This window comes from Hoplias malabaricus, chromosome X2 (assembly GCF_029633855.1).
Source record: "Hoplias malabaricus isolate fHopMal1 chromosome X2, fHopMal1.hap1, whole genome shotgun sequence".
Classification (NCBI taxonomy): domain Eukaryota; kingdom Metazoa; phylum Chordata; class Actinopteri; order Characiformes; family Erythrinidae; genus Hoplias; species Hoplias malabaricus.
In genome coordinates, this window is record NC_089819.1 from 48,748,932 (window position 1) to 48,761,330 (window position 12,399).

The 12,399-nt window shown below is 36.3% G+C and overlaps 1 protein-coding gene across 15 annotated transcripts in view; it reads right to left on the bottom strand.

The window, feature by feature from the left end:
• LOC136676330 (MAP kinase-activating death domain protein-like) overlaps positions 1–12,399 on the bottom strand; it is a 50,966-nt gene that overhangs the window by 19,626 nt on the left and 18,941 nt on the right. For 8 of the 15 annotated variants that reach the window (XM_066653240.1, XM_066653237.1, XM_066653239.1 and 5 more), the window contains exons 9-17: positions 10,515–10,571; positions 8,547–8,719; positions 7,732–7,967; positions 7,459–7,618; positions 6,437–6,540; positions 6,107–6,309; positions 5,463–5,716; positions 4,986–5,125; positions 4,695–4,796 (exon numbers count right to left, since the gene is read on the bottom strand). In XM_066653240.1, coding sequence (XP_066509337.1) covers positions 4,695–4,796; positions 4,986–5,125; positions 5,463–5,716; positions 6,107–6,309; positions 6,437–6,540; positions 7,459–7,618; positions 7,732–7,967; positions 8,547–8,719; positions 10,515–10,571 — 1,429 coding nt within the window. The remainder of the gene's footprint in view (positions 1–4,694; positions 4,797–4,985; positions 5,126–5,462; positions 5,717–6,106; positions 6,310–6,436; positions 6,541–7,458; positions 7,619–7,731; positions 7,968–8,546; positions 8,720–10,514; positions 10,572–12,399) is intronic. The other 7 variants (XM_066653246.1, XM_066653242.1, XM_066653247.1 and 4 more) reach the window with 1 other exon arrangement.

The following is a 12,399-nucleotide window of genomic DNA, read 5'->3' on the forward strand; positions in this document are numbered from 1 at the left end:
GACTCTCAGGGACACAAAAAGTAAATGGTGGATAAAGAGGATGCTGGGAGATGTAGTTGACTGGCTTTGGAGAAGCATGCAGCTCGCGCAGCAAAGGGCGGAACCCACCTTCTCCGCTCCCCGGGCCGACCTCTGTTATAATCTCCATTAGAGAATTTAGCCCAAATACTGGACACAGAAGCCAAAATTAGTACAAAGGGGGGTTAAAGAGGGACAGAGAGCAACACCGGCCCAGACAGAACCAGTCCAAACATCAACCCACAACTACATACACAAACACATGTATAAAGCAGAGCAGAGAAACCAGAAAAGAGCAGAACAGTAAAGAGAAAAAAGCAAAAATGATAAAGGAAACCAGGTAGAGATACAGCAAGAGAAAGTGTGTGTGAGAGAGAGTGAGTGAGTGTGTGTGTGAGAGAGAGAGAGAGAGAGAGAGAGAGAGAGAGAGAGAGAAAGAGAGAGAGAGAGAGAGAGAGAAAACATGAGAATATTACAGGGAAGCCCACCATTGTACGTCTTAGGGAACTGCAAAATCTAGAAATTGTTTTTGCTCCTTCAGCATATGACTAATTAGATAGAAATATGGTAAAGAATAAAGTACACAGAATTTAGAGGAAATACTAAGAAGGATTTATAATTTGCACGGTATGTTTTACCAACTAAACTACAAACACAGGTAAATAGAACTACAAACATGAATCCTGAGAACATATAAAGTTCAAAGAATAAAAAAAAAAAGGGTTTCAAATTTAAGATGGCCCCATTCCAATATCCAGCACTGGACTTAGTCCAAAATTAGCAAAAATTATGAATCAGATACTAATCAGAATAGAATCCATAAAATGAAGTATAAATCATGCGACATGAAGTAGGTACTTCTTTAATTAATAGATAATCCAATTAAAAACATGTACGTCCCAAAATAATAACTTTACAGAATAATAATAATTAAAAAAAACTTTACTTTCAATGGAAGTGATTGTAAAATGATTTTATGCCAAGTTCTGGAGCATTTCTACTTAAGTCATCCTAAAGTTTTCACACAATGGAAAGAGCCGCTGCTGTGTTCAAATGATGCAGTAAACTAAAAATCAACAAAAATGTATATAAATGTTCTTAATTGGCTACTGACAAAATACAAAAATACTTAACACTACTACTACTAACATTAATAATAATAAAGCAATTTATTTTCAGAATTTTTATTCTGAAAATGTATTTCTATATTATATTTAATTTTTATTGAAAAGTTAAATAAAAAAAAATAGTAAATTTTAGTAATCAAAGAAATATCAAGCCAAAAATATAGTAAATGCAATGCTTCGGTCTCAGTATCAGTAAGAAGATCAGAAGGGCCAAAGTGGTATCATAATATATTCAGCTGAATTGCAGAAAGCTTGGATACTTGCTGGGTGTGCCAAGCTACAGTGCTGCAGCGGCAGTCATACTCGCGATGTCACAAAAAACAAATCACAAAGCTTTGTCTTCTGGTATAACTCTCATTTACCGGAGTTCACAAATCATTTCAATTTCCACAGCACAAGAGACTGAACTGAGCTTTGCTTATCACCATCATCATTTTTTTCCACTTCCAATTCAGGATTGCGACGGCAACAGGGTAAGCAAAAAATATCAACAACTTCATATATAATCTCTCCAGTGTGTTCTGGATCTAATCCAGTGCCTCCTCTTAGTTGCCCATGTCAGGTATACCTCCAATAAGAGGCAATCAGGGGTATCCATCTTATCCGATTCTCAAACCAGCTCAAGTGCCTCCTCTCAATGCAAAGGAGCAGTAGTTCTATTTCAATCTCCTGCAGTATAGCAGAGCCTCTTACCCAATCACAGAGAGCATGCTCAGCAACCTAGCAATATGCAGCTGCTTCCACAATGGATGTCTAGAACATTCAAACTCAGTGCCCCTAGTTCCTCAGGGAACATTGAAAAGTGGGGAGAGTTGGAATCAATCGGGAAAGAGTCCTCTGCAAACACTGAATATTTGTTTGATCCTACCAGGTCTGCCAGGCAGTCTTCCTCACTATATGATCCAACTCACCACCAGATAATGATCAATGGACAGCTCAGCCCCACTCTTTACCAGAGTGGTCAAAACATATGGCCTCGGGTCAAAATGTATGACAACACAGTCGATCATTGATCTTTGGCACAAAATACACTGTGCGCGAGCCTGGTGTTGGTTATGGCCGTGGAAGAGTGATTGGAACAACAGATTTCAATCATTCGGATGGGTGAGTACACAATTTTGGTGAGTATCATGCGAGGACAATTTAAAGACAGTATTGATTTTTTTGAGGTCTTGTTAATTTAACAAGAAATTTTTTTTTGTTTTTTTAGCTATAGATGCTAAACGTCTAATTAGGTTGATTTTTGCTAACATTTTAAAGCTTTTCCAATTTCATAACAGTTGCTATTAAACTATATTTATGGGCAGAACATGAATATGTTGGCTGAAACATAACAGACTAACTCTGCACAAAACACAAAAATGATCAACAATTAAAGGAAAAATCACACAAGACAAAGTAGTGCCAAAGAGAATAATAATCACTTATAAAATGCTATAAATTAGCATTCAAGTACAGTTTATCACTGATATGTCTGTACTATGATTATTAAGTAAACACTTTGCCACCAACAAACACACACACAAATAGGTTAGGGTGAAACAAAGACAGTGCTGGTATAGCCTGTAACACACACACACACATACAGGTATATCATCAGACTAGTTACAAGACTAATTCTCAAACACACACACAGAGAGAGAGAGAGAGAGAGAGAGAGAGAGAGAGATTCTTATTCTCTGAGATTAGGGACTACAATTATTAAAAAACCACAGCAAGCCAGCACACGTTCAGGGGAAATAACAGATAACAGAAACATACCAGGACTGTCAGGACTCTCATCACCATCATCTGAGCAATAAAAACATTATATCCAAAATCATGAACAAACAAAAAAGAAAAAAAGATCCACTTGTGCTAGCTAAGAAAGTGACCAACTCTGTTTACAGACCACATTTACAGAAAAGATTGGGACAATTTACAACATCTGAATGATGTGCAAATCATTTTAACCATGAATGTTTAAAAAACATGTTTTTGTTGACCAATTAAAGACTCATACAGTGGGTTTAAAAAAAGCATATCAGAAATGTTGAATCTTTCAGAAGTAAAAAATGGGTAGGGGTTGGCCAATCTGTGAAAGGCTGCCTAGGCAAAAAAGTAAATGATTCAACAATCATGTTTCTCAAGATTAGATGTTTCTTTCTACACTACAGAATATTATTAAAAGATTAAGAGAATTGCAAGAGATTTCTATATGCAAAGCAAAAGGCCCATAAAAGGCTCCTTAACTGCCAAATGTTTACAAAGTGTGGTTAAAAGAAGAGGCCATGCAATATAATCTCAACTTTTTGATAATGTGATACTAGCATCAATTTAAAAAATAAGCTTAAAAAATAATAATAAGAAGAAGAACAATAATAATTAGGGTTTAAATGATTAATGACTTGCACATCACTGCATTTTGTTCTTTTTTTATTTTATAATTTTCACAATATCCCAAAGCTTTTGAAAATGGTGTTTGTAAATGCCCCCCAAATTTTGTCAAAAGTATTATTTGGATAAGAAATGCCAAAAGGAAAACAAATAGTGTCAGGCTGTTTTTGACTTAATGTAATTTTCACATATGTGTCTCATCTAAACTAAATATAAAGCACCTAGACATTCATATTCACAATGTGTCTGTGAAACCTAATAAGAGTGTGGCAGGTTTTTGGTGCAATGACAATCCAAAAACTAAGTGGACACTCGTCTTTAAGTTATACACAGAATTTCATACTGTATAATGAGTTAAAACAACACAGATGTCTGTTGTATTATGATATTTGCCTAAAAAAAAAAAATATATATATATATATATATATATATATATATATATATATATATATATATATATATATTGTCTGAATAATACTTAAGACAGCTTTATGATGAAGTGGGAGATAAAGTAGGCATGATTTTCAGCTCATGGTTCACTTCCAGAGGAGCACCTCGGAGTCCATAAAAATATAAGAAAAGTGGGAAGAAGCCGAGCAACATTCCTACCAACCTTGATCCGTCTCATCATCTATATCAAAAATAAGCCATTCTTTTATTTAAAAATAATCACAAATAAAAGTAAATAAAAAGGAAAGATAATAAAAAATGACATTTAAAGTACCAGTAAAAATGAGTATAACGTATTTCCCGTCATTGTATCTGTCTTCACAATTCTATCCCTGCTTCCAAACTCATGTATTGCATGAATATATATGTGCTGTCTATTACATTGACTTTGTCACAAGACCTGGTAACCTGTCTATTTAATTAAAACACTTCTTAAAATTTTGCAATTTTAATTGTTCTTGGTTACTACCAAAAGGCTTAGATAGACAAGGAGTGAGAAAGAAAGAAAGAAAGAAAGAAAGAAAAAAGAAAGAGAGGAAAACAAGCAGAGGAAAAAAGTAGATAGGGACAACGCAAGAACTGACAGGTAGTACAAGACAGAAGTGAAGAGGATAAGAATGGCTGGATGTGATACACGATGTAGGATGAGTGGCTGTGAGGATGAGAGGACAAGGACAGTAGGAAGATAGCATGGCCTTCAGGCACACAGAAACTCCACTATACCTTTAAGACTGGGGAAGGGAGTATTCTTTTCCCTAGCTGCTTTATTAGGGAGAGCCAGACTGGAAAGACTGAAGCTGGTGCCGTGGTTCTTATATAAGTTACCTATGCAAAAATGTCAGGAGAAATAAAACAATTCACAAAATATTCATAAAATAACTTTAATTGATCTTGAAATAATTAAGTATATTTGTAGTAGCTTAGATATTCAATTATAGTAATTAACCAGAGTTAAAAATTAGACAAGAAATGAAGGAGTGAGAGAGTGAAAAATAATGTGAGCTGTCCACTCACTAGCAAAAGACATGAGTCCTCCAAAACCGTCACTGCTGTTGTTGGATATGGTAGAGTTGGGAGAGCTGTTCTTAGAATCACCCTCTCCATCAGATTCACCTGGAAGTTTCAGACTGCTGGGCCTTAGTGGGCGAGATGGCCTACACAGACAGGGATTAAATCAAAATATGTATGCGTATAGGCAAAAGGTTTCAATTTAATAGACAAATACCTACATCCTACATATATGAACATATATGAATCTTCAAAGGATGACTTTGCTTAGGACAAAAAATAACTCCAAACCCAAATAAAAGGCCAAACAGTTCAAATATATTGTTTTTTTGCTATATTTATTGCACAATTTGTTTTTCATTTTGTATTGGTGTATGATTTCTTTGGTTGCATTTGCCATATAAAATTTAGAATATACATTTTCATAGCACCATAATACAAGACAAAGTAGTGTCAAAGACAGTGTGTGTGAGACAGACATACTTGTTTCCGTTCATGTTCTGATTGAAGCGTGGTGTATAGCTCTCCTCTTGTTCCTCACTGTCAGCTTCCTCTTCGACAGGGAAGCCATACTGTGGCTCAAAATATGGGTTATCATATTCTCGCTTCTTATTGCCTACATCAGAAGGGGCTGGTTCTGGTGTGGGTCTTGTAAATGGTGGAGGAACCAATACAGGGACAGAGTTCTGTAGTGCTACACTAGCTGATGCCTCAATCTCAACAGGCTCTGTCTGCTCCTAATTCGGAAAAAAAAAAAAAAAAAAAAGCCAAACAATCATCCATATTAACCATAATATTGTACAACAACTGCAGTCAGAATCTAATGCCTATTACTGAAACAGGCTTTAAAAGCTCCCTAAAAAGCTTTAATTATGGGCAACATGAAACATTATTTATTCAAAAACTTTGTTTTTTATCGATCAAGAAATAAATGATGTATTTTTGGTTAACACTAAAATTTTATACACCATTAGGATACATTCAACGACCACTAATTTAATTTCAATGGTACGCAAAATTAATCTGGTTTGCCAAAAAAAGGAGGCTTTATGGGACTAATGGGCATAATACCTAAACGTAATGGCAAGCTTCTGAAACCAGGAAAGCCAAAAAACTAGAGTACTTACATGATTCACTCCCTGGATGACAGTGCTGGGGCTGGAGCTGGCTGTGGTGCTGGAGCTGGAGCGAAGTGGCTGGCTGTCTGTGGCCTCAGGAGGGCCCTCTGTTTCATGCCCTTGCTCCCCACTATCCTCTTTATACTCCTGGAAGTCATGGATTTCCACCTCATTAGCGTCTTCAAGAGCTGCATGTGTCAAGGGATCCACATCTGCAAGAGATCAGAAAGGAGGGATAGAAAGAGTAAAAGGCTTATAATTTCAAATACAAAAAACAACCAAACAAAAGCACAAAGGGAAAGATATTGAAAGAAACAGAAAAACAGTAATATGGCTAACTTGGTGTGTCGCCCTGAATGTCCCCTTTGATCATTTCATTCACGAAATCTCCAAGTGAGGAGTAGGAAGAGCTAGAGTCATCATATGCTTCACTGTCACTGCCACTAAAGTAAACACAAACAGGAGGAGTTCATTAATAAACATTAATCTCAAGAAATTGTAACACATGATTCATCCTAACAGAGTCTAAAAAAACATATTAATACATGCATACACTTCAAGGCAGGCAACACATTTTTGCATATTTCCAGTCAAACACGTCTACAGAATTAAACATTCTTCAGTGCCAAAGAAAAAAAGCCTGTATTTATTAGTTCAATCATTAATTTGGAGCTGCTTAACTGTTCCTTCTTGCCAGCCCAAAACATAGATCTGGCCGCGAAACGAAAAAGTGTTCTTCCTCGCAGACCAATTGCTCACCAGTCACCTACTGCTACATGCCTCAGATATCTCTAACAACCACTACCTATATAACAGTTCATATGTGCTCCCAAATGTAATTTTTCCCATTAACAATTATTACCTTTAATCATTTTTACCACCATCACTATTGTTTTATATCAGTACACTCAACATAATAATGTGATGGTTCTGGGACTTTACTTCAGTAATATTTAAATCGTTTTTAAAAGTGTGTCCACCTTGCAAGCCTGGTTCCTCACAAGGTTTCTTTTTCCATATTCAAGTATTTCATTGCCACTGCCACTTTTGGCTTGCACACACTGAGTATGTTTTGTTTGATATTTTATTGTTCTATTGTTTACTAGTACTGCAACTGTACTTACGTAAAGCTGTTTGTGAGAACATCAGTTTTGAAAAGCTCTATACAATTACATTTTGATTGACTGATTTAATTGATTGATAGTACCCTTTCATAAGAGCTTTGAGTGGGTGTAAACTAATTTAGCCCATGTCTTTCAATACAGGACAAATGCTGTTGTAATCCAAGCAGAATGTGGATTGGGACTGTCTTGCTAAGTTTGCTAAAGACCTTGAGAGGCCATGCTCTCTGAGATTCCTACCTGTCATCTGTAGGGTCGGAGTCATTAGCATCGTCCTCCAATGGTCCGCTCATTGCTTCGGCAAGCTGAGAGTTTCCATCATACACACGATAAAATACTGGCTGCAACTGGTGAGCGTACCACTTAGGCTTATCGCCTATGAGGGAGGGGTCATATACATCTGAAATACCAAAACAACCAAAACTTACAATATTGTATACATAAGGAACTATGAAGAATATGCTAGTGTACTTCAAATACATGAGTTAAGGGTGACTGTCTGTGCCATCTTACTATTGTGGATCCTCTGGAAAGCCAAGTTAGTGGGGTTTAAGGCCCATTCCCCATAATATTCCACAGCCTGTGTGTGAGAGAGTTTCTCAGTGAAGCCAGTGCGTCTTGGCCGAGACGCCAAGAAGGAAGTTGCCTGAAAGGCAACTACAGGCCGCGGGAACAGCCGCAGTGTGCGAGTGTGCATCTGGAACCCCTGCAGTACATTTGGTGAGTTGAAGAATCTCACCATTGCCACCCTAAACAAAAAAATAAGCACTATTTGAAATGAATGAATGCATGGTAAATAAAATAAAGAAAAGGTTTTCACCATTCAGTAAAAATTCCTTTAAATATCTCTTTTCAGAATTAAAAAGGAAAAAAAGACAACTTAAGGCATATTCTTTAAGGGCCTATATGCCCAATTCATCCTAATGATATATATGAGTTCTGCTCTGCTCTGGTTCATTTTCCTATATTGTACCATATTCAAAAAGCAGGCTGAGTCGAAACAAGCTTTATTCCATCAATGTGGATAAATAATAACCTGAAAAAAAATGTTGAAAGTAAATGTTGGCTTTTGTGACATCACAAAAATGAATAAAATCATGCTTTGTATGCAGCTTAGCATGTGTTTACAGAAGGTACGCGCTGAAGAATGTAAGACATGCTTTTAAACCCGTTTACATGCTCCAAATGTTTAATTCAATAATAAATAAATCCAGTTTTGCATGCTGTGTTATTGTTAAAAAAGCAGCTTTTTAAAAATGCACTTTATTTAAGCTTGACTGCAGTATATTATGTTTTAAACTGCCATCTAACACTGAAAGAGCTCTGACCTTGTGGCCACATCTACAGAGTCAACATCATTTCCATAGATGAGGGGATTGAACTCTGTAGAGGAGGGGGAGGACTTATCCCGGCCTGGAGGCAGCAGAGGAAGTTCCTGGCCTTCCTGGAACTTTTCTAGGTTTAGAATAGGCTGAGTGTTCAAGCTCATACTGGCCAGAGCCTATGAAAGGGGAGACAGAAAGAGAGAAGAGAAATAGGAAAAGAAAATGAGCCGAAAAAACATAGATTTCACAAAATCCAAGCTAAACATTAAAAGGACAAAAGGGTAAGGAGTAGCATTCTCACTTCAGGCAATTATTTGTCATATGTGGCACTTCATGGTATGCACAGGAGGCATACAAGCATGTTTGTGACCCCTAAATGGCTAACAAAAAAACTCCTAAGCCAATTATTAAAACTGAGACCATGTCGGTTTTGGATACTACATACAAGTATATGAACCATGAACTGGATCAAAAGCTACTGCCTGAAATGACCTGCATAATTATTGGGTTGAAAGATCAGAATGTTAGAAGTGGGACTGGTTCATCACACTGAGCCATTTACAAAGCACTCTGGGAATATCTCCCTCGGTTGCTCCACACCTCACTGACACAGCTAGCATTTCAGCAGATCCCTACACACTTTCAACAATCTGGCCGGCCACATTGCCAAGCCAAACACATCATCCACTTGATTTACAATCTGCATATTTACAGTTAGAAAAATTTCTAAGTGAGCTCTCTGTTAAGTGAGTGCAAGGGACATCCAGACATGCTCAAGCCAAACAAGCGCAGTGAGCAGCAATAGAACACATCTCAATCCAACAGGAACAAGAAAAAAAAGCACAGATGGGGGAGATTTTATTTTGTTTATATGTACGTGTATGCTTCTGTAAAGCACTGGGCAGAAGTCAGAGACCAACCTTTAAGTATTTAATTTCCTGTCAATGCAGCAATTAAGCACAAGTTAGTTATTTCTAAGCTCCAGAACAAAAGCAGAAAATATATGTTTAACAAAAAAATGAACAGAAGCCTCAACAACTATATATGATATTATATATTTTCAGCATTTACTGTGTCCATCATTTGCTTGTATCACAGCTTCCATTCTTCTTTAGAAAGGGCAGCAGTTGGTTGCATTTTCTGCCTTCCACCCTCCAAGTTACTCTTCGCTTATTCAGTAAATGTCCTGCTCTGTAGCAGCCAGTATCAGATCTGACAGAGCCAGCGAGTATCTTGTCTGAATTTTATTATTTCTTTCTTTATTTTATTCAGAATTCTCCTTTTTATGTAAGTATCTTATTTCCTGAAAAATTAATTACTTGTACGTAACTGCTGTTCTGATGAGAAAAAGGTAAGGCTCTGACCTTTGCATAACACTGGATTAGTCCGATACACTGTGTGTATGTATCTTAACTGAAGTGTGTGCTCAATGGCGTATTTTCACTGCATGGTACCTACACTACTCGACTCGCTGTTTGGTACCTGGGACCTGGTTTGTTTTCCACAACATTTCCTGCCAGAAATGTAGCTGGTAATATCACAAAACACCAACACTAACAGGAACAGCTGGCTTAGGAAACCACAACAACAGCATTGTTTACTCATTGCATATTCAATTGGATCCAAAAAATAAAAATAAAAAATTACAGCTATAAAAATAAAAATTATAGCATTTTACAAATGGCTATTTTTAGTGTATTCATTGTAATTAAATTTAATTAATTAATTAATTAATAGCTCTACATAGCTCACTTGGAACCACAGACTTATGGGTACTAAAAAGTACCTGGTTCCAAGTACCAGGTACCAAATTTGCCTAATGGCTTAGCAAAAAATCTGAATGCAGTTGAGTAGTACCATGCAGTGGAAAGAGCCATAAATGTGTCTATGCATGAAGTGAAGGCACAGAATGTATCAGGACTGCGTGCAAGTAGGGAGCATTGCAAGTTCCAGGAGCAGAGATAGAGGAACCTTGGAGTCAGACGAGAAGATCTGCTTTTGGGTGATCACAGTCAGCCTAACCAGACACTGAGGAACACATACACAAAAAAGACACACAGAGCCAATGTCACATGACTACCAACCCCAGACAATCACTGGGAAAGATCAGTAGGTCATGTGACCAAAAAGTCGGGAAGAGAGAGTACAGTGTGTGAACATTGAGTAAAGCAAAAAACTGAAAAAATGGAAACGAACAGACAAATTGAGAAAGCAATTTTACACAAAAAGAAGCCAAAAAAATAAATAATATGGCAGGACAAATACAGGAACACTACATTAACAGAGTGAATGGACAAAGGAGATGCTTTGTGACAAATACAGACAGAAAATAGTGCTGTTCAATAAAAATAAAAGTCAATATCACAGTATTTGAACAAACATTTTAAACCGTTTGTTTATACTATAGCTGGCATTAATACATTTAATAAACCCTTGCTTTGAGTTCTTGTAAACCTTCACCAGACCAATACCACAATTCCAGAAATTAAACTGCACATTCTATCTGCCACACCCAAACATTTACATTCAATGTAGTTAATAGGGACGCACATCACAAATTAGATCAATATCGATAAGATAGTTGCTTTAAATAAGATGCAATGTTAATGTGGCTACTAAACTGGGTCAATATCAGTGTTGATCTCACAAGTCATAGTCACAATTTCCAAACTCAAACTATAAATTATTTTTAGGTGGGTATCAGCAAATAGTTGCTACCTTAGTAGTTTTTGTAATTTATTAGTATTATTAATACAAAAGTCAATACTGATGCATGATTCACATTCTGTCCTTTCTGTTGCATAATATTTATATTGTCCAGCACTATAGTCAGTCAGAGCTTCCAGCCAATTAGAACATCCATGGTTACCAGAGTGATAACCAATAAGTATAGAAGCAGAAGATGTAGATCTGAATGAATCACTTTCCATGTGGGAATAAAAATTATACCGAAGCTTAATGCCTTTATTTATTAGGATATGACTTCTCTTAAAACCTTCATGTATTCACATCAATTAACCACAACACAGGTTTTCCAAGATGAGGAATCTATCAACAATATGGATTGGAGATCACAAATCACAATACACAGGTTTTCAATGTATTGTGTCTGATTCAGATTTCATCATCATTTTCAGAACCATGATGATCTGAATATCCAGGCTGATTTAAAATGTATAATTTTCTTATGAAGATTATATTTGTAAGTAGGGGAAAAGTATGATGGCAGGTGAAATATTAAGGTATATCTTATTTAAAACAAATAAATAAAAAAACACCATAGTCAAATATTAAAGGATGACTAAAACAACTGAATAGAAAACATTTTACTGTAGCCAATAATATCAAGATGCTGAGATGCATTTTAGCATCTTAAGCATCTTAAGCATTGTTAATAGCTTTTGTTAATAGATTCAGAGGAGTTAATTTGTATTCTGAATCAGTTTTGGGTTCTTGATAATACTTTGCTGTAAGTGCTATAAGGGTTCTACAGGCGGGGTTCTGGGGTTAGTTACTTTAGAACACTCAGGCTATTACTGGATCCATGAATGAGATGGACCCAGAATTCATTACCTCCAAAAGCTAGAACAGACAAGGGAAGGAAGAAATAGGCATTCATTAAACTGCATTACAACAGAACTGTACAGTTAAACAAACAAAAACAAAAACATGTTTTTTTTTTCTTTTTTTTCAGGAGAAACAAAATCAACAGTTTGTATGTATATTTAGGGGTGGGCGATATAATGTCGTGCAAGATAATACATGGTTATAAAGTAAGTTTTTAATTCGATAAGACTTTTGCGATATCGCAATATTGTGACGTAAGAATGAGCCTCTGACGTGGGCATGCGAACAT